The following is a 23,037-nucleotide window of genomic DNA, read 5'->3' on the forward strand; positions in this document are numbered from 1 at the left end:
CAGCGAAACATGGTCGCTGACAGACTGAAGAACATCAACTGTCTGTTACACAGAGGGCAATGGAACAAACATTTTTGGGCATTTGGCTCCGCGATCACATCCCCAATGAAATAATTAGGCAGCAGTCTGGAGCGTGAGACGTTGTGACTGAAAGCAGGCTCAGCAAAATGCGGTAGGCGGGTCACGTGACCCATCTCAGCGACAACAGATGGACTGCAGCTATATCCAAGTGGTATCCATGAGAACAGAAATGGCCACGCGGTCGGCCTCGAAAGAGGTGGGATGATTTTCTAACAAGGAGATATGGACAAGCATGGCGAAGGATGGCCAGAAGGAGAGAAGATTGGAAGACGTGTTGTGATTGGCTCAGTTTCAACTGATGAAGGACCGACAGTCTACGCACACAGTGACTGAGCAATAGATTTAGGAACAAAACAAAGACTACATATTTAGATTCCAGGAGATTTCTCCCCAACTCATATCAGCTTCTAACATTTAAGTAGTAACATACATTAGACCTAAAGTCCTTGACTGTTTTGTGGCTTACAAATGAGATTTAGAAGTGTGGCCTTTTTTCGCTTTGACCAAGGGATTGGCTATAATACACTTCATTATCTTCCAAAATCATGGGGGCGGGAACAAAGCAAAACAAACCCCAACCAACAAAAAACATCCACCCACTTGATACAAAAATCTCAGAATTCATTCATTTTCACATATGGACTTGATGTAGAGTGTATTTGGAGGATTAAACTGATTTAGAATCCTAGATTAAATCACTCGGGCCTTTATAAATCTCTTTTTTGCTCTCCCTCTGTCCCCTTCTCATGCTGACTCTCTGCCAATCTCATGTGGGCTGCACACAAGGATTACTGTATGATCCATCTGGAATGTACTAGGCAGATAAGTACTTTCTGCTCTTAAATACAAATTCATGTGTAATTATCAACTGGAGTGCCCCAGAATAATTTGTAAAGAAATAAGACTGCATGTTCTCCCAAGAAACGCTCTTCTTTACAGCAAATATGCTTACTTAAATTACACAGCATAAGTGTAGAAATACATGGACAAAAGAATAAAGAGAAAGACTCTATAATTAAATAATGGCAGATATGTCAATCTATGCCACAAGAGGTTTCCTTCTAAAACTAATGTGGTCATTCTTTTATTAATACCACATCTTGAACTAGCATTGCTCAGTTTTGCTTATCTGGTAAAATCTGACACAAACAAATACACAAGAGTGGAAAGCCAGGGGATTATCCTTGGCTTTGATTCACTTTATAGCTTGACACAAAATCAAAGAAAGCAATGAAACTAATACTAATTACTATTTTAAAAGATTTTTTTTAATATAGTCACAACTAATATCTGAGAGAATGTCACTTCGCAAATTAAATAAAACATAACATCCATAAGTGTTTAAAATCATATGTATATTTAGAGAGAAGTTAATAAAAAAATTGCAAACACACAACTGGCAAAAGCAAATTTGGTATCAGATTGGCTGGAAATTGTAAAAGGAGAAACTGGTTTGATACATACAGCATCAAACATGTCAACCCCTATATTATTCTGTAATGCTTTGTTTCTAAATACATCAGAAGTTTTTAGTTTTTTTAATTTAATGGCAGCAAGTCATTTCGGACTATACAACATGCCTAAATCACAGTTAGGGGGTAGGTGAAGGCCCTTGGCCTTTTGTCTCACGATTCAACACCCCTTGAAGTATTTAAATTTGGACCTGTAATGCACATCCTATCATGATTCATGTCTCAATCAATCCATCTCCTCCAGTGAATTTCAGTAAGGGGAAAAAAAAAATGCAGTCTGAAATACAGTGCAGAACAAGTACAAAACAGAATCTCTTGAGAATGTGTATTACAAAAAATTACACATTTATGACTATATTTAATACAAAAGTCTTCTTCAGTGCTCATTTCTCCTGAACTGTTCATGATATATCTTTGGTAACAAAGACTACAAATAGTGTCAAAGAAATAAGACAGCAAGTAACTTGCCGGCAACTTAAAGAAGTATAGGCTGGATGAATGGACTATAAGGTAGACAGAAAGCTGGCTAGATCATCAGGCTCAACGGGTAGTGATCAAAGGCTCCATGTCTAGCTGGCAGCCGGTCTCAAGCGGAGTGCCCCAAGGGTTGGTCCTGGGGCCGGTTTTGGTCAATATCTTCATTAACGATCTGGAGGATGGCATGGACTGCACCCTCAGCAAGTTTGCAGATGGCACTAAACTGGAAGGAGAGGTAGATACACTGGAGGGTAGGGATAGGATACAGATGGACCTAGACAAATTAGAGGATTGGGCCAAAAGAAACCTGATGAGGTTCAACGAGGACAAGTGCAGAGTTCTGCATTTAGGACAGAAGAATCCCATGCACTGCTACAGACTAGGGACCGAATGGCTAGGCAGCAGTTCTGCAGAAAAGGACCTAGGGGTTACAGTGGATGAGAAGCTGGATATGAGTCAACAGTGTGCCCTTGTTGCCAAGAAGGCTAATGGCATTTTGGCATTGCCAGCAGATCGAGGGATGTGATCATTCCCCTCTATTCAACATTGGTGAGGCTTCACTGGGAGTACTGTGTCCAGTTTGGGGCGCCACAGTACAAGAAGGATGTGGAAAAATTGCAAGAGTCCAGCGGAGGGCAACAAAAATGATTAGGGGGCTGGAGCACATGACTTATGAGGAGAGGCTGAGGGAACTGGGATTGTTTAGTCTGCAGAAGAGAAGAATGAGGGGGGATTTGATAGCTGCTTTCAACTACCTGAAAGGAGGGTCCAAAGAGGATGGATCTAGACTGTTCTCAGTGGTAGCAAATCACAGAAAAAGGAGTAATAGTCTCAAGTTGCAGTGGGGGAGGTTTAGGTTGGATATTAGGAAAAACTTTTTCACTAGGAGGATGGTGAAGCACTGGAACGGGTTACCTAGGGAGGTGGTGGAATCTCCTTCCTTCGAGGTTTTTAAGGTCAGGCTTGACAAAGCCCTGGCTCAGATGATTTAGTTGGGGATTGGTCCGGCTTTGAGTAGGGGGCTGGACTAGATGACCTCCTGAGGTCCCTTCCAACCCAGATATTCTATGATTCTAATACTGTATTGTGTGTTTAATCACTTTTATCTCAATTTCAGAAAAGACAACAAAATCAGAATATTACAACTTTAATTTTTATTTCCTAACATCCAGTTTTAAAATTATGGGAAATACTATTTCTTTAAAACATATATAGTGTACTCCTCCAGTGGGAGCCTCAATCTACAACTTAATACCCATGTTACTTAAGCATCTCACTTTAGAACTGCTGTTGTAAGGAAAAAGGAACCTCAAGAAGTGAATGCAATGAACTTGAAATGTAAAGAATTACTGAAGAAGTCTGAAACAGGTTATAATGCTTATGTACAAAACTGCTCGACTACGCTCTGATCCAACTCTCACTGGAGGCAAAGGCAAAGCTCCATTTGATTTCAATGAGATCTACCTTAGGTCTTTAATCAAAAGAAGTACTCAGACTAGTTTTACTTTAATAATACAGATAATCCTCCCTCCCCTACAAGTTTCCTTACTCGTTCATATTCATCCTTGGCTTTGCTAAGCATTTCCAGGATATCAATGGGTTTGTTTTCACTGCAACCATTAGTTCTGCTGGGACTCTTTCTGTCTTGTGAAACTTGCTGAGATCTTTGAGCTTCTTGTTGTAGCACTCTATAACGGGGAAGAGAAGAGGGAAAAGAAATTGGATTTCAAAGAAATATTATTTGGAATGAATCTGTCATATAGAATGCTGCACTACTATTTATGAAGACATTTTGTACTGTGTGAATCAAAAGCTAATATGTCATTGATCAGAACTATGCATTTGCGACCAAATCTGTACAGTCCATCTGATAGTTTGACTATTTTATGATTACCATCCAACCTAGACTGCACTGGTCTGTGTCCCACAAAATTTTTCTGCAATATGAACTGTCTCTGCATAACTGTCACATTTAGAAGTTTTTTTACAATAAAATAAATTTGTAAATACCTGAACATGGATTATACGAAGAACACATATATTACATTTTAAACTGAGTAACATGGTTCCTCGGTCTTCACTGACTAATGCACAGCCCCTCCATTTTTGGCCACAACACCAAAATAAAATGTGTGCCTGGCTACACTTAGGATATGTCTACACTCCAGGATTATTCCAATTTTACATAAACCGGTTTTGTAAAACAGATTGTATAAAGTCGAGTGCATGTGGCCATACTAAGCACATTAATTCGGCGGTATGTGTCCATGTACTGAGGCTAGCATCGATTTCCAGAGCATTGCACTGTGGGTAGCTATCCCGTAGCTGTCCCATAGTTCCCGCAGTCGCCCCCGCCCATTGGAATTCTGGGTTGAGATCCCAATGCACAAACAGCGTCGCGGGTGATTCTGCGTAAATGTCGTCACTCAATCCTTCCTCCGTAAAAGCAACAGCAGACAATCATTTTGCGCCCTTTTTTCCTGGATTGCCCTGGCAGATGCCATAGCATGGCAACCATGGAGCCCGTTTTGCCTTGTCACTGTCACTATATGTGTACTGGATGCTGCTGACAGACGCGGTACTGCAGTGCTACACAGCAGCATTCATTTGCCTTTGCAAGGTAGCAGAGATGGTTACCATCCCTAGTGCACCGTCTGCCATTGTAAATTGGCGATGAGATGATGGTTATCAGTCATTTTGCACCATTAGCAATTGGAAATTGGCAATGACAGTTATCAATCGTTTTGTACCCTCTGCTGCTGTCATAGGTGCTCCTGGCTGGCCTCGCTAAGGTCAGCCAGGGGCGCATGGACAAAAATGGGAATGACTCCCCAGCTCATTCCCTTCTTTATGTTTTGTCTAAAAATAGAGTCAGTCCTGCCTAGAATATGGGGCAAGTGTACTAGAGAACCAGAGAGCACAGCTGCTCCGAGTCAGAGTCCCAGATCCCACAGAAATGATGAGCTGCATGCCATTCTAAGGAGTGCCCCTGCAATAACCCCACCGTTGCTTCCCTCCTCCCTCAACCCTCCTGGGCTACCGTGGCAGTGTCCCCTCATTTGTGTGATGAGGTAATAAAGAATGCAGGAATAAGAAACACTGACTTTTTAGTGAGATAAAATGAGGGGGAGGAAGCCTCCAGCTGCTATGATAGCCCAGGCAGGACATTAAAGGGTGTGTGGGGGGGAGAGGAGCGCAGCCCCCCGCTGCTATGATAGTCCAGGCAGTACAGAATCTTTTCTTCAGACATGAAGGGGGAGGGGGGGCTGATGGAGCTCAGCCTCCAGTTGCTATGACGAGGACGGTTACCAACCGTTTTGTACCATCTGCCGGGAATGACCGGAAGTCATTCCCCTTTTTAACCCAGGCGCCCCCGGCCAACCTCACCAAGGCCAGCCAGGAGCATTCACGGGCTGATGATGAAGACGGATATCAGTCATACTGCACCATCTGCCACTGGGAAGGGGATGCTGGTGTTCAGTACTGCAGCACCCCGTCTACCAGCAGCATGCAGCAGACATACAGTGACAATGAAAAAAAGGCGAGAAACTATTTTTTTCACTTTTCTTTCGGGGGGAGGGGGAGGGTGTACATTGACGACATATACCCTGAAACACCCGGGAAAATGTTTTTGACCCTTCAGGCATTGGGAGCTCAGCCAAGAATGCAAATGCTTTTCGGAGACTGCGGGGACTGTGGGATAGCTGTAGTCCTCAGTACCCCTCTCTCCTTCCATAAGCATCCATTTCATTGTTTGGCTTTCCGTTATGCTTGTCACATAGCACTGTGCTGCGGACTCTGTATCATAGCCTGGAGATTTTTTCAAATACTTTGGCATTTTGTCTTCTGTAACGGAGCTCTGATAGAACAGATTTGTCTCCCCATATAGCGATCAGATCCAGTATCTCCCGTACGGCCCATGCTGGAGCTCTTTTTGGATTTGGGACTGCATCGCCACCCGTGCTGATCAGAGCTCCACGCTGGGCAAACAGGAAATGAAATTCAAAAGTTCGCGGGGCTTTTCCTGTCTACTTGGCCAGTGCATCCGAGTTCAGATGGCTTTCCAGAGCAGTCACAATGGTGCACTATGGGATACCGCCCGGAGGCCAATACTGTTGAGTTGCGGCCACACTAACCCTAATCCGACATGGCAATACCGATTTCAGCGCTACTCCCCTCGTCGGGGAGGAGTACAGAAATCGGTTTAAAGAGCCCTTTATATCAATATAAAAGGCTTCGTTGTGTGGACGGGTGCAGGGTTAATTCGGTTTAACGCTGCTAAATTCGGTATAAACGCGTACTGTAGGCCTTAGGGTATGCCAGCTGATTTGGGCTTACAGGACATGGACTAAGGGGCTGTTTAATAGCGGTGTAGATGTTCAGGCTTGGGCTAGAACCAGGGCTGTAAGACCCAAAAGGTGGGAGAGTCACAAAGCTCAGGTTCGTGTACACTGCAATTAAACCACCACACAGCCTGAGTCCGAGTCAGTTAGCATGGGCCAGACATGGGTGTCCAACTGCAGCACAGACATATCCTTAAGGATCTGGCCTGCCGTGAAAACACATTCACTGGGGAAGGCAGCTGGCTGCCACTGGATGGCCTCATTATAAAGACTCCTCAGTACCAGAGATGTAAGAGCAGGCTGCCACCAACTTCCCCTCTAGCTTCTGAAGAGAAGAGTGAGCTCCTGGTTTCTTTCAGCCTCCTTGCAGTTCTTCCACTCACTGCTTCTTGCAGATGTAGTGGAGCTCTCCTTCTCTGACCCACTACTTCTCACTTCCCTGCTAGCCTTGCAAACATCTGCAAACTTCAATTTTAAAACAGTATGTAGAGGACTGAGGGGCACAATGAGCAACCATGAAGTGACTTCACTAAAATGTTATCTAAGTAATTTTAAAACAGCAATATTATTCAAGAGACAAGACGGGTGAGGTAATATGTTTTGTTGGACCAACTTCTGTTGGGAAGAGATACATGGAGCTCTGTGTAAGCTGGAAAGCTTGTCTCTCTCCCCAAACAGAAGTTGGCCCAATAAAAGATATTACCTCACCCACTTTGTGTCTCTAACATCCTGGGACCAACACAGCTATAACACCGCTGCGTTCGGCAATATTAACATAATACTCTAAAATTTTCATATCGATTTTCAGCAGCAGTAACTAGTTCAGTGCATAACACTGACTGGGTTTACTGGCCTTGAGCCCTCAATGCTTCCTAGCCAATCATTAATCCCCAGTAAATCTACTCCTCAATGTTTTTTGTTTAAGCACAGGGAAAGACATGTTAAGGGTCAGACATAAAGGCAAGTGAGCTACTGAAGTTAAGGCTACCATAGATTAAAAAAAAAAAAAAATAGATGTGACATAGTCCATTCACTAGGTGATGCATTTTTAGAGAGAGATGTGATAACTGCCTTGGCCTGAACAGCCCTTCTAGGAGGATTACAAGATATATATAACAAAGGAAAGTTATAGGAAAGCTGCTCCATCTGAAACAGTTTTCACATGATTATAGCAGGAATATTCAAACTGTTTTTCTGAGGATAACAACTACTGTGTTACACTGACTAACCAGCTCATTTAAAGAACTGCTGCTGTTCTCAGAAATTATCTGGGATTTATTTTTATAATTTAAAAGGTTGTGCAACTGGCATTAGGCTGTGAAAGACTGTACCAAGAAAATGTGTTTACTGCATGTAGGAATGGAAGCAAATATGATGTCAGACACTGAGCTGGGGCATTACTGACTACCAGGAGGAAAATCAGGCCTATTAGAAGAAAGATTCTTCTACATATAATTTTGGTCATCAGCAACAATTAGAAGGTAAAATCGATTCTATAGCATTAAGATGTAAAAAAACAAAAACAACAAAAAAAAAACCACAACCCTAAAACTTTCATCTCATACATTTTCAGCATCTAAGGTTCACTAGAGCTTTATTTACATAATGCAATCTTCAGTGGGAAGACTGAATTCAAGCAACATAATACCTTAACTCTGCAACCACTGCCATAAAACAGCTCTGTACAGGTATGCATTATTACTGGTATAGCTGGTTCTTCATCACACCATTAGCCCTTTCACCGCCCTCTCTCCTATCTCCCCATCTAAGGGAGAGCAGGTGCAAGAAGAGAAGGCACATGGCTAATGCATTTCAGTGATGTGAGGAGAGTAAACGTGGCACACATTTTCACTCTCTCAATAGTCATAAGACATATCTATACAAAAACATTACTTCAGAGGATAAATTTTAAACACCCTTTAAAAGCCTTTTTTAAAGTCTGCATTAATAAAGTAATTCAAGAAAAACAAGCATTGTAGACAGGGTAGAGCTTAGGATCTGGCATGTCACTTCAGAAATCTCAAGCTGTGTAACTAATGGCTGATGGGAAAGCCAAAAGGTGCTATCATAACAATCACAGAAAACGTCAATCATTCAACCCTTCAGTTTTTTTCAGGTCATAAAGGGTTCCAGGATAAGTTAACTCCTTCTGCTGATTTTACAGAGTGGCCAGTAAATATGCTATTTATGTATACCTTTTTAATTCTTGTTTTTAAAAAGAAAGCTTAAAAAACTTTAAAAAGTTTTCCCTGGAAGGTCTATCAGTTAAGCTAATTTGTTTCACTTGATTTTGGAAAAGCTCTTTCAAAGTAAGGTTAGACATTACAGCTGGCTGTACAGTTCAAGGAAAAAGGCAGAAGAACACAGTTTCTTTCCCAGTTTACTACCCAAGGCAGTTTTATACCCATTTAATTGTATAGGTACACAAAAAACTGCCGATCTAATTGCTGGATTGCCTTACATTTCATTTTTATTAGTTATATTGCATTTAAATTTCTCCCCATTAGCAGACATATATTCACTAAAAGGCATAATATGGATGCCAACCCATAGTTTTATATATTTGCTCTGCCAGATATTTTCTAAGTGTTATAACATTTGCTGATTTGGATGATACAGTTTCTATGTCTACGACAGCATGTGACAGCATGTTTAGTTATAGAGATGGAGATACAGGGCGAGTCAGCTGACTTCTCTGACAACCAGAGCAGGCAGATTTCAGTAGCTTCAAACTCAGGAGGAAGAAGAGAGTCAGACAAAAGGAAAGCTAAGTAATGAATCAACAAGTCTTGCAGGAAAAAGCAATAAGAACAGCCAAGTCACATAAGTTAATAAAAGGAGACCTCAGGGTGAACCTTGGACAGTAACACTGCCCAAGTGCACTGCAAAGAGAGGGCAAAGAGAAGATTCAGATCATCTGATTTCATACTGGCAGCTAGAGCTGGTTGGGAGTTTTCAGACTGAATGTTCTTCTATCAGAAAAAGCCCATCGGTCAAAGGCTAAAAACATTTTGTAGAAACATGTCAATTTCTACTAATTTTCATTTTTGAAAAACACCACATGAAACATTTTGATAACATGGAAGCATTCTGCTGTGAAATGTTTGGAACATTGTTTCAATCAGTTTGTTTTGAAATGACTGTTTAGAAACTTCTTTTAATTAAAAAACCAACCCATTAAAATCGGAATATAATATTTTCATCAAAAAATTCAAAACAAGTTTGGGCTGGGAATTTCATTTCACAGGAAATTGAAGCTTTTGTTCCATTCAAGAACATATGGAATTTCCCATTAAATGGAAATCTGGTTCCCACCCAGCTTTTTAGGGCAGTTACTTCCCAAGCTTAGCCTTAGCCCAAACCATAAAGTTTTCTCCAGAGTTTTGAGAAAATTTTGGTCAGTTTTTGGTGGGTTTTGTGAGAAGCAGCTATTTTTCCACCATGCTATACTGTAAATACATGTTTTTTACGTTTTTTACTAAAGACAGAAAAACAAACCCATCCAGCTTTAGTTATAAACTTTGCTGGTACACAATCCTTAACAGCAGCAAATGCCTTTGCTAGGTTAGCGAAAATATTTTAAATGAAAGGTTGACTGAAAAAGAATAATTTCTGAGCATGCTCGAAGGGCAAATCTCCCTGACACCATTCACCTCAATGAGGAAGGAGCTTCAAGAGCACAGCTGAACTATAAAAGCAATAGTTAAAACGCCACAGTAGACAGTTACAATTCCTTAATTTTCTTTAATATTTCAGGTTTTGTAATGCTCTAAATATATCAGACATGCATACCAAATTAAATGTGTATTTTATACATGCCATAGCAAAAAAATTATTCAAAAATCAGAAATGTATTTTCAACAACACGTCATACATAATACGTACATATACATTAAAAAAAATTGATGTAAACTCTTGCAAAAAAAATTTTGAAAGTCATCTAAAGCTAGAAGTCTTTAGTAGCTGTTTTAATAGTTACAGACAATCAGAAGAGATGCTTTAGAAAAAATACAGGTGGAAAGAATATTTTTGGATTAAGTAAATTCCACTTTCCTATTTAAGAATTAGCTATATTACTGTAACTTTCCAAATGTTCATGACTTGGATCTTAAAAGCAGGTGTGAGACAGCTCTATTAACTTAGAAGTGGGATCACTGCATAGTAAGTTTATTGACTAAAGCATTCAGGCAGCACAGGGATTGCCAAAGCTCAAAGACAGCCAGCACGTAGCCAGAGAAAGCAACTTAGAGAGGGAAGGCAGAAGGAGAGCATGAACTTGAAAATCTCCCCTCCCTCTTTCTCAAAAAGACATTAATCAGGATTTTAATTTAAATGTGTATTATGAAGACTCGTCCCCTCACCCTCTGGGCGAAGGGCAGTAATTTCTCCCTCTGTTTTGTGTCTTTAAGAAATGAAGATAGAAGTTTTAATAAAATATTGGACAGGTATCCAAAAATCTCACCAATAATATCTTTCTCCTCTTTCCACTGCCTTCAATGGGCTTTCAATCAGATCTTTAGCTTTACTCTCACTGAAATCAGGGTTGTGATTTTCCACAGCGCCAAAAAAACTCTCATTGGAGGTTTTATTAAATGAGAAAACTAGGGCTGTCGATTAATCGCAGTTAACTCACATGATTAACTCAAAAAAGTTAACAGATTAATTGCCCTGTTGAACAATAAAATACCAATTTAAATTTATTCAATATTATTAGATTTTTTTCCTACATTTTCAAATATACTGATTTCTATTACAACACAGGATACAAAGTGTAGTGCTCACTTTATATTATTATTTTTTATTAGAAAGATTTGCACTGTAAAAAATGATAAACAAAAGAAATAGTATTTTTCAATTCACTGCATACAAGTACTGTAGTGCAATCTCTTTATTGCGAAAGTGTAACTTACAAATGTAGATTTTTTTTTGATACATAACTGCTCTCAGAAACAAAACAACATAAAACTTTAGAGCCTACAAGTCTGCTCCATCCTACTTCTTGTTCAGCCAACTGCTAAGATAAACAAGTTTGTTTACATTTAGAAGAGATACTGCTGACTGCTTCTTATTTACAATGTCACCTGAAAGTGAGAACAGGCATTCACATGGCACTGTTGTAGTCAGTGTTGCAAGGTATTTACATGCCAGATATGCTAAACATTCATGTGCCCCATCATGCTTTGGCCACCATTCCAGAGGACATGCTTCCATGCTGATGATTCTCGTTAAAAAAATTTAATTTAATTAAATTTGTGATTGAACTCCTCGGGGGAGAGTTGTATGTCTCTTGTATGGCAGAAAACAGAACATTTCATGGTGTAGCAGTCTCGGACGATGACCCAGCACGTGTTCATTTTAAGAACACTTTCAGAGCAGATTTGACAAAACGCAAAGAAGGTACCAATGTGAGATTTCTAAGGATAGCTACAGCACTCGACCCAAGGTTTAAGAATCTGAAGTGCCTTCCAAAATCTGAGAGGGATTGAGGCGTGGAGCATGCTTTCAGAAGTCTTAAGAGTAACACTCCGATGTGGAAACTACAAAACCTGAACCACTAAAAGAGAAAATTCACCATTCTGCTGGTGGCATCTGACTCAGATGATGAAAATGAACATGTGTCGGCCGCTCTGCTTTGGAACATTATCGAGCAGAACCCGTCATCAGCATGGACACATGTATTTTGGAATGGTGGTTGAAGCATCAAGGGACATATGAATCTTTAGCGCACCTGGCAAGTGAATATCTTGTGACACTGGCTACAACAATGCCACACAAATGCCTTTTCTCACTTTCATATGACACTGTAAACAAGACGTGGGAAGCATTATCTCCTACAAATGTAACCAAACTTGTTTGTCTGAGCGACTGGCTAAAGTAGGACTGAGTGGATCTGTAGGTTCTAAAGTTTTACATTGTTATTTTTTGTACATAGTTCTACATTTGTAAGTTCAACTTTCATGATAAAGAGACTGCACTACAGTACTTGTATTAGGTGAACTGAAATTACTATTTTTTTTTTACAGTGCAAATATTTCTAATAAAAATATAAAGTGAGCACTGTACACTTTGTATTCTGTGTTGTAACTGAAATTAATACATTTGAAAATGTAGAAAACATCCAAAAATATTTAAATAAATGGTATTTTATTATTGTTTAGTGGTGCGATTAATCACTATTAATTTTTTTAATCACTTGATAACCCTAGGGGAAAAAATTAATATTATGTCGTTCAATGAAGCATATTTATAAAATATAAATATTTAAAAATATAAAAAGGCACATATTGTCCAAAATGAAAAGCTTGCAGTTCTGTAAAGTAAGACCACAGCTATCGAGACCCCCAATTAACTAACTTATTAGGACTAACAATCTCTTGAATCTGTTTTTCTATTAATAAAAGTATGTACCTGTATAGTTTTACCAACTTTCTTGCTTTTTCAGCACCTGATTATGAATTTTTGACCAAACCAATAAAAATGTGATAAACACTCTTTTGATGCTAAGCTGGCTGGACACGTTTTTTAAATTCTATTTTGCTATTTCACTCTGCACAATGTTTACATCTGGCTTTAGAAGAGGAACTTTTTGTTACTTTGTTCCATTCTAATTGCTTACCACCACTTTCTTCAACTTTAGGCAAATTGTGTCAAGATTAGTAATTATCAACTTCAGTACATTAGTGTTAAACTCATATAGTCACCTGTTTCCAGTACTGTTCAGCAGTTTTCACATTTACTCTAGTTAGAATGCAAAAACATATTACTAAATTAAACAATGAAGATTAAAAAAATTGTAGAAGAGATGAAGTAGCCAGCTTTAAATGGACCTTCTTGCCTATCTTCCAGTAAATTTCTGGACTCTGACAAAGAAGCCCTCTTAACAGTTCATAATTCCACTCATTCTCCAATCACCAGTGATTACACCCATTTTCCCCATCTCTTGGCTTCTAGATAGGAAATAATTAAATAAACTCAAAAACTACAGAACTAACAGGCAACACAGAAATCTTCACTTTTTTGGTCTGGTAATTAAATGGATTCATCGTTCATCTCAATTTATTTGTTGGATTCCTTTTTGTCTGTGTAGATATTCTGCCATTTAGGTTACCTTGATGTTATTTCAGGCAGGGTTGTATATTATATAAAAAACAACCCAGAACGCATGTGCACATATTTCTGGGGAGATGAGGATGGGGAAGGGTGGCATGTTATTGATTGTGTCTTGTTTTAGCGCAAGTATTTATAAGAACTTAACATTTTTGAAAGGACTTCCGATGTTCTAAGTTCTAATGTGAATTAAAGATTTAGCTATTACAAAAAGTTAAAGAGAAGTAGTGAGAATATCAAAGTTTTGATTTTAAAAATGTTAAATATAAAAAGCATATTTTCACAGTAAAAATGGAAAGAACATTACATAAGTGACACTGGAGGGCAGAATTTTGGGTGGAAAGATAAAATACTAGGTACTTACTTAGCCATGAGTTTTGCTATTCGATGACAGTCATTCTTGTCATAAAACCAGATACTGTATATAGACACTTGAAAACAAAAAGAAAACAAGATAAAAAACTGTCAAAAATCAGGTGGTGATAAAACAGCTCAGAGTAGCAGCCCAGTGGCACTAAAATACACAGATTACAATCAATCTCCACTCATCTATTCTATGCATGAATGAGTATCACTTAGCAGGTAATTAGAATTACTAGTGTGTGCAGAAGAGGCATGAAAAACAACAAAATCAGTTAGGTTAGGAAATTACATTTCATTGGGCACCTTAAAATGTACAAAAAATTAAAATTTTTTTCATTCACAAAATGACTTTAGTTTTGCAAGTACTATACATTTTCCAAATGTTACAGCTTAACGATCACAAAGTCATCAAGAGCATCTAGCACTTACCTAGTTCTAGTCCAGTTAATATTTGAGATAAAACCATGAACTATTTCAGTCTGTTGCTTAGAGGTCAGTAATAGTTTAAGTCACACATAAAACTGCCTTAATGAGACTTCAACTGCAGTATGGTAATTAAGCCTTAGTCTTTTTTGGCACCTTCACTCATCTAAAACTCTCTTCACTGGAAATCTAACTGTGTGCAAGGTCGGCAGCACTGAAATTCCAATCGTACCAGACTTATGTTTACAGAGCTCCTTAATGCTAGGTACATGGTAGACTCTACTCCTAACATTTAGTAAGCATAGATCAGCTGAGGCCATGAAAGCTCTGATTCAGCAAGGCATTAAGTATATGCTTAATTTTCATCATGAGATCAGTACAACTAAAACTTGGCTGAATCAGGTTCTAAATCACACTGAGTTGAAAGATACACCAAGTGAAATGGAGTAATTTTTCAAAAATAATATTTCATTCCACCCTCGATGGAAGAGTCAGAAAGAAACTCATGCCTTTGGAAGATGGTCTTTCCAAGCGACGGCTCAAAGCATCTGCCAAGTGTGTGATCTACAGTAATACTTTATCTCAAGTGCCCTGCAACTGAATTATGGTTAAACAGAAAAATATCAGTTCACAGGGCCATTTTAAAGTTCAGTAACACAAACACTGAGGGGTTCTTCAAAAAAGACAAAGATGTTTTTCATGACTCTGGACAGAGCCATTTCAGCAATCCATTAAAATCTTTTAAAAGATTAGAAATATTTCTGTATTCTATTGAAATAAGCTATTTCTCTGAAAGATATCCTTGCCAAGGTTTTAGATATTGTAATTTGCAAATGGAACACACCTAATGGAGATGTGGTTTATTTAAAATAATTGTATTTGGATTTTCTAGCTGTACTTAATATATTTGTTTACCAGATACTCACAGCCAACAAATGGAATGCAGAACAGGTAGTGAACAGATTCCTGAGTTGGAAGATTGTTTTATTGGGTTTGTCAATAACATTTATCTCTAGCCTTAATTGAAAGCAATGCCATACTGAAAGCAACAAAAATGTTTCCATTTATTTATTGTACGTCACAGAAAGGATAATAGCTTCTAACATTTCGACCTCATAAAGAGGCCCTTGACCTCACTACATGTGAGTAAAAGATTCCACCTATCAAACGTGATAATGCAGTTTTCCACTTCATCAAAACCCCACAAAATACATTATTCACCTGTCCATCTCCATTAAATCCTATTACATACCACAAGTGTTTGAGAAGTCACTTTATAAAAATAAAAACATTAAAAAAAAATCCACTACCTTCCTACTACGGTTCTTGTTAAGATTTTTATTACGTCTGAACCACTATTTGGTTAAACTATCCTTCAAATTCAAAAGGAAAAAGTTCTTAAACTGAAATTCATATTAAGATATGAAATTATTTTGGCCTATCAGGGCTCAATGGGGATCCAGAAAACTTAATTTACCAATTGTAACTTACTAAGCCTCTGTAATGCGAATAGCAGTGCTCAAAGTGCTGCGCTGTAACTCCCCAGCGTGGATGCTGCAAACTAAAAGCTTCCTAGTTTGTGTCACACAACCAAAGTAGATTGACCTCCTGCACTCACATTCTAACACACACACACACACAGTTTAAGGCAAACAAATATAATTTTCTAGGTCTAATCTTTGGAATTTATTAAGAAGCATGCAAGAAGCCCAAAGTTTAGGATCTGCAGCACTGAAGGAGGTTGTTGCCTGTCATCCATCATAAAATCAATATGACTGAATTGAAGAAATATACTATTGCCAGAAACTGAGCCAGTAAAGAGAGTCTTCATACTTCATACATGCAAAAATTAAAAGTGTTTTACAGAAATACTATGAAAAAAACCTTACAATTCAGAGAGAATTAAAAAAAACCCGAACAAGTATCTGAGCTGCCAACTTAACATTATGAAAGCTTGGTTTCATTTTAAGCCATTTCTCCCTTAGTAGGAATCCATTCTGTAGCACAATTTAGCATTATAAAACAAGCATCCTCCCCTTCTCCGCTCCATTATCAGAAGAACTGCTACCAGGAAAAAAAATTCTTCAAAAGCATGTTTGCTGGAGAAATAAAGATAAGGAACCTATAATGATAGCTTAATGGAGGAAAATGATAACAGTAACACTCAATTCTGCCAGAAACAGACCAGCACAAGACCAGAAATGCATCCCAAATCTGCTTTGTCTACCAACATATCATAATGTTTCATTCTGTGCTGCTGGCAAGGAGTCACAGGGAGTTACCATGAAAGCCTGTCAGTGTCATTTATGATGGAAAACAGATTACCAAACTATTTACAAGGTTTACTAACAAGATACTATTCTGTACGGATTTCAGACACTTTCAAAGATTATGGTACTCATTTTCCCTCCCTCTTTTTAATAGCACAACAAAATCAGATGTTTTATGCATAAATATTTAACATTAAAATTAGATTTTTGAACGTGTTTCAAATATATGTTCATGTTTGATATGCAAACTACTGCATTTCATTGTTGCACATACAAGACATTGCTTAACAATGCTTTTACCAGATGCAGCAAAATTATTAAGTGTTTACTAATTCCTTGTAAACTGATGTCCTTTCTCCTGGTTATATTAAAATCCTGCTAAATGTGCCCCTGTATGCAAGGAGCAGTAAAGGCTCCTTTCTATTACATTGATTACATCCTGGCTAATTGAACACAAAATTATTTGCTTGTGATTAGTGCGACTGATTGTAAAGACTATGTATATCTTAAAAAACTCAGTGTGAGAGATTACCTAGTTTCACTATTCAATGATATCACTGTCATCTGTTGATGCACCAAGTGTACAATCGCTTTTCTTCCTACTGCAACAAGAAAATACTTGATTTCATTTTCACTCAGAATGGACACAATTGCTGAATTAGTTTAAATGGTATTAAACATAAAGTAGTAAATTATGGCCTAATCCATTATTGTGTTGCTCTGGTTTTTCCACTGATGTCACTCTACCAATGCTTTCCTCTATTTTCATTTTTTAATTTACTGAAAGCTGAGCAACATCTTTAGTGGTAAGACAGAAATGCTGTCATTGTTTCACATCATCAACCAATATCTTCAGTTAGATTTGTATTTTGCATAGTCACGCAGTCTTTAACATAATTAGTGTCATTCCTGGGCCACATCATAACCAAAACTGAGTTGACAAACCAGGAATAAATTATCTTTAATTTAATTCTGATGTGAGATTAAAATGCCTGGCAAAAATTTCTATGCGGTATTTTTTGTTCCATGGCTATTACTTAGCAAAATATGTTTAAAAAGAAGAAAAAAATTAATAAAAATTGCGATGATAGGTGAGTTTATCCTGCCAAGGGAGCACAATACTATAGTTCTAGGATGAAGGCTTTGAGAAATATATTTGTATCATATTCCATTGTTCTTAATCAGGAAAAAATTGCAGAAAAACAGTATCACATAAAACAAGACCTAACAACAGCTGCCGGAAAACATTCTGTATTTCACATGAAAGCAAAAAAGAGATGATATCTCAGTGAAGTGTGGAACCTTAAGACACAGCACTCAAGGACAATAAAGGAAACATTCACCTTTCTTCTTGGCAGTTGGTTAGCACAAACTGAGGATAATCAAGGAAACAAACTCCTTCTAACACAATTATTTAATCTGTTGTCCCAGAGAATAATTAAGTGAATTAACCTGATCAGAAAAAAACAAACATTCTCTAGCGTAAATAGTATTCCAGATTTACTAGTAGTGTGTGCTAAACCCTTTACGAACTTACATGTAAAAGCCAAGTGCTAATGGATTTGCTCTGAGACAAATCCAGTTTCCTCACTCAGCCACAACATGGATTACTACTACTCTGCAACAGTGACCCAGAATAGGAAAGTCACTGCTGTTAAAACACCATCTCAAAGACCATACTATTCTTACTATCCTCTACTTGAACTCTATCGAATGCCCTCTCCCCTCAAAAAACCAAACCAAACCACAACAAAAAAAAAAAAACCACTTGTATTTTACGCCTTCTCGCTATAGAAGTAGCAAAAATAAGCTACCTCCTTATCTTGGACCAGTAGGTTGAGCTAATGCAGTTGCTACAGATCCATTCTCCTTCAGCAATCATGGAGACATGACATGCTGGATACATTGCTGATATGAATGATAATGGGACAGTGTCTTTAGGCTACGACACACAGCACTAAAAGCAATTACGTAACTTTTTTTTTAATGTTTTGTTTGTAAATCTTGTGAAATGAAACAACTAATTTGGTTTTTAGTATTCTGGATACAGAAGGTACTTTTTAAGCTTTAAAAGGCCATTAAATGACAAGTAAAGACGACAGCAGCTTGTAGTTCAGATTTCATTTTGAATATCAGTGCAAATCTCCCCCCCTTACCCCCCCGCCCCCGAGGATCTACCTTCTCTGTTGCATTAGCTTTCCCACCCTTGAACTGGGAAAGGGCAAGCAGAGAACTAAGGCAAGGAAACACCACAGTACCATATTTCTTCTCTTAATATTAAAAAAGTTTATGTTTAGCATCTATCTTTTCAGCACCATGGAAATTAATTCTCCTGACCTATCTAGTGAACTAGATTTGATTAAAAAACCTCTACATCAAGAAAGAGACCTCAGATACAAAGGGAAAATTATAAGTGAAACAGAACTGGAAGCATACTTCTTGCAAACTTTTAGAGGTAAGTTTATTACTGTTTAAAATGTTTGACTCTGTTTAAAATGTTTCTTTCACTGTAAAGCAGACTTATTGAGAATATTACTGAAGAGCAATCATAATCTGGCACATATTTTAAATGAAGTTAAGATTTGATTTCAACCACACAATGAACGTTTCAAACTACCAATGCATAATGTTGTTGCTATATGTACTTCCACCAGTATAAATGAAGAGACGAGAAATCACGGGTTGTGAAATTCTGTAAAAAGCTCACAATGCATGATTTTAACCAAGATTCTGGGACAACAGTAAACATACATTTAAAAGGTTGTTTTTGATGTTATCGGTGTGATTCAAATGCTTCTTGAGGGAAAAAATTTAAACTTCTCAAACAGCATGAACTATATAAATCACCTTATGTCTGAAAAGATTAAGGGAAATTGACAAGTGACCACAATGCAAGCAGCAACTCTGTATTAAACTATACTGGGAGTGGGAAAATGTAAACTGTTTTCCACATATATTTTATAACCAATATATATTCAGTCCCATACATATGAGACAGTATAACGTACACACCGGCAGAAACAACGGAAAGATTTGTTTTCATAGGAAAAATCTTAAGATAAATTCAAAATATGTCAAAGACTAGAAGAAATCAGATAACTCCATTTCTCATGCTTGGGATCATTCTAGTGCTTTCTCCATTGAATTCACTACTTCCTAAAACAGAGATGGAATATTTCTTCTTGTTATCTAGTCTAGTAATAACTCCACTCTACCAGGATATCATCTTAATTGGTATAATGACAAATAAGATCTTAAGTCATCATAAGTTGTCATTTCTGTAGCAGAGAGATCTGATACATTATAGATAAAGAGTTAAGATTTCAAAGCAGCATTATATACAATTTTGAAAGCTGACAGCGACTTGCCTCACTAATGATTAAAGAGCTTTTGGTACTGTTCTAGGATGCAAACAATCTGTCTTAATCCTACGTTTGTTTTCGCAAAACATCTGTATTTGAAACAGGAAAAAGTTTTTCCTTTTATATTCTTGTCTTAGGAAGATACAAAGAGAAATAGAGTTTCTAAAACAAAACTTTAAAGAATAAAATGGACATGGAACATACCACACAGGGATAGATACAAAGGATAAATGATCTCATTAAAGACTAAACAAATTCAATGAGAGGAAAAAATGAATGAAAACCTAGAAAAACAGAAGTTATATGAAAAAAACACATATTAGGTCATTTAGTCCATCCGCATGACAGTACAACCCATGACAGAGCATATAACTGTTCAATTAATACATTTGTGTGTAACAAAAATGTTTTTCAGACACATGCAAAGTACTCAAAAAATACTGCTGAAGAAACAGACCGCTCTAACAGATCAGTATTCAATTCTAATTACACATCTAAATGACTTAATAGGAAACATTTTTATTAGTCCAATACTAAAACCATTAAAGGCTATTTGTACCATCAGATGAATACGGCAATATATCTGAGGTTTTTGTTTTGCAGTAGCTACAAATGAGCTCTAATGCACAATAAACTCATCATTGAAATTCTGCCACAGGAAAAATGTGCATGCAAGTCATAACCTCTGGTGGCTTTATGAAATGTGTGGACTACAAAAAAAAGCCTGACAAGCAAATCATTCCTACTATCCCCTCCAGCCAGGCAAGTTACCTGTCAAAAGCAGCCAGCATAAAAATAATCATCTGAGGGCTACTTTGTGGCTGACATGAGACCAATGCAGTTCATAGTCAATAGATTTTTGTATCACTCAAGGAGTTCCCATGCTGGCAGTCTCACCAGAGGTGTCACAGACTGAACTGGTACCTCTCATCCCCAATGATTCTTTCAGGTCAAGGCATAATGGCAGGGCATGGTGAAGAACTTTGCAACGCCACTGCCTTCACAGTTTCTGCTGTGTTTTAAAAAAAAGTGTTATTGATATGGCATATTTTTAATATCAACATTTAACTTGGTGAAAGGAAATTGTTTTGCCATCTTTTACCCCTTGCTGTATGGCCCCAGGGAAGTGCAAACCTTAGCTCACAGCAGGACCACATTTCCTATGATAAATAAAACAGATTAACTCCTTTCAGGATCGGAAATGTGGAGCAGCTTTGGTGGCCATGATATGTACTGAGGTTTTAGTAGTTCTTGAGAAATGCAAGGCATTCCCAGCCCATCAGCTCAGGAAGCAGAATAATCAGTACAAGATTTCCTCATTACATTGAGCACAAAGTTATCATTAACTTAGACTACAATAGTGGGTTTCATAAATGAGCCTGCTTCCTTGCCTATTTTGAAATGTACCTTTCTTTAGCTCAATGTATGGACCTCATCAAATTCAGTGAAAAAGTAACTAAAACAAAGGGACTATGTAATTAGGCCAGTTCAGGATTTTAAAAGTGAGTCCCTGAAAAGGCAGCAATACTAAATTATTTCTAGTCATCATGCTTGGCTGACTTTATAAAAAAAAAAAAAGCACAAAATGTTTCTAACAGTCCCAAAGAGGGAATATTTATTTTACAAACATGAAGGGAAGAACAAAAGGCTGATTTTCCATAAAGTAATCCATGAGGATGAGAGTGGGGTGGAGAAATTTGCATATATAGAGAGACCAGAATTTTCTCCACACACTCCCCTAATTCCTGTAAATCCTCAATTTCTCCTCCAAATGCAGTAAACTAACATATTTATAAATTCTATACTACTCTGTAGCCCCACAACTTGTAATTAGGAGCTAACAAAACTGTAATCTCAACTATATTATACTGGAAATAATGCTTTCTTTTCCAAATGACTTTGAAATTGCACAGGAGTTTCTCAAAGCAACCAACTACCTGTATAAGGAAAAGGGCAGACTCTCCTCTCAGAGCAGTATTATTCCCATGATTTGTTTGACCTCAAATAAGAGAAAAAGCCTATCACAAAGATAAGATAATGGGCTACTGCATAGTTGCACCTTGAAAGGAGGAAAAGAATTTAAGGCAACAGTCATGAATTATCTCCCTCTAAAATACAACTTACTAAATCGAGGGTAAGTGCTCTTCAGATACAGCCTGCTCATTTTATTTCTCTAACAAAGGGGTTATCTGGTTTACTCTTTCTATGAAACAGTATTCTTTTAAAACCTGACATCTCCATATATTATGTTGTCTTTGAAGTTTGCATGTCAGGGAAATTCTGGAAGTTCAGAAATCTCAACAGGACAAAACTCAAAAATTGAAATGGGATGGGAAAAGGAAGGGGAGGAGGAGAAGAAACTAGAATCATATGTGATATAAAGCTAAGATGTAGCTCTCTATGCTCTAGTATTTAAACTTAGAAATTGATCTGGACGGAGTTAAGCAAACACTGCTGGACTCAGAGAGACAGTTAAAGGGGTCAGCTGTCTGTGGCTCAAAGGGAAATTACTGAATGGAGAATTACAAAACTTCACCTAATAATACTGCATATTATTATGCAGGCGCAAGCTCAATGTTTTCCTTGCATGGTTAAAGGATATAATATATTTCTGTGCACGTGTGTCGAGAGGGAATACATAAACATGAGTCCACTGTATCCTAATGTAAAGAAAAGAAGAAGGTCCTTCCCCTGAATTGAGCAGTTCCCCCCACAAGCCGCCTCATTTCCATGAAGCAGCTGACTATACTCACCCTCCACTTGCAAAATAAGACACTGAAAAACTAAAACCATATAAAATCAGAAGTCACAGTCACAATTGTTTTTATTTGTAAGTTTAAAGTTACACATAAGACATAACCAGGTGCAGCAGAATTGTTCTACAAAGTTTCAGAAAAATTTTGCATACAATATACCACCCTGTATATGTGATCCCTTTTCTAAAATAAAAGGTTGACTTATGACCTAACAGGATGAATATCAAACTATGTATAGTGCCCCTACATTGATAACAACAGTTAAAACAAACAGCAACTTCAAGGTAATGTGCAGCTACACATAACTGTATTAAATCAAGTAGCATAGACAAGGAAATAGCCGCAGACATTTCATTAGAATCTGACATATTACCTTATGCTTG

At 37.7% G+C, this 23,037-nt stretch overlaps 1 protein-coding gene across 6 annotated transcripts in view; it reads right to left on the reverse strand.

Annotated features, from left to right (window-relative positions):
• Positions 1 to 23,037, reverse strand: part of DCP1A (decapping mRNA 1A) — a 49,435-nt gene that overhangs the window by 21,599 nt on the left and 4,799 nt on the right. For all 6 annotated transcript variants that reach the window (XR_004001208.1, XM_030568975.1, XM_030568976.1 and 3 more), the window contains exons 4-5: positions 13,845 to 13,911; positions 3,580 to 3,718 (exon numbers count right to left, since the gene is read on the reverse strand). Coding sequence is in view for 5 of the 6 variants with exons in the window: in XM_030568975.1 (XP_030424835.1) it covers positions 3,580 to 3,718; positions 13,845 to 13,911 (206 nt within the window). In the remaining variant the exon portion in view is untranslated. The remainder of the gene's footprint in view (positions 1 to 3,579; positions 3,719 to 13,844; positions 13,912 to 23,037) is intronic.

Source organism: Gopherus evgoodei, chromosome 7 (assembly GCF_007399415.2).
Source record: "Gopherus evgoodei ecotype Sinaloan lineage chromosome 7, rGopEvg1_v1.p, whole genome shotgun sequence".
In the NCBI taxonomy this organism is placed as follows: Eukaryota; Metazoa; Chordata; order Testudines; family Testudinidae; genus Gopherus; species Gopherus evgoodei.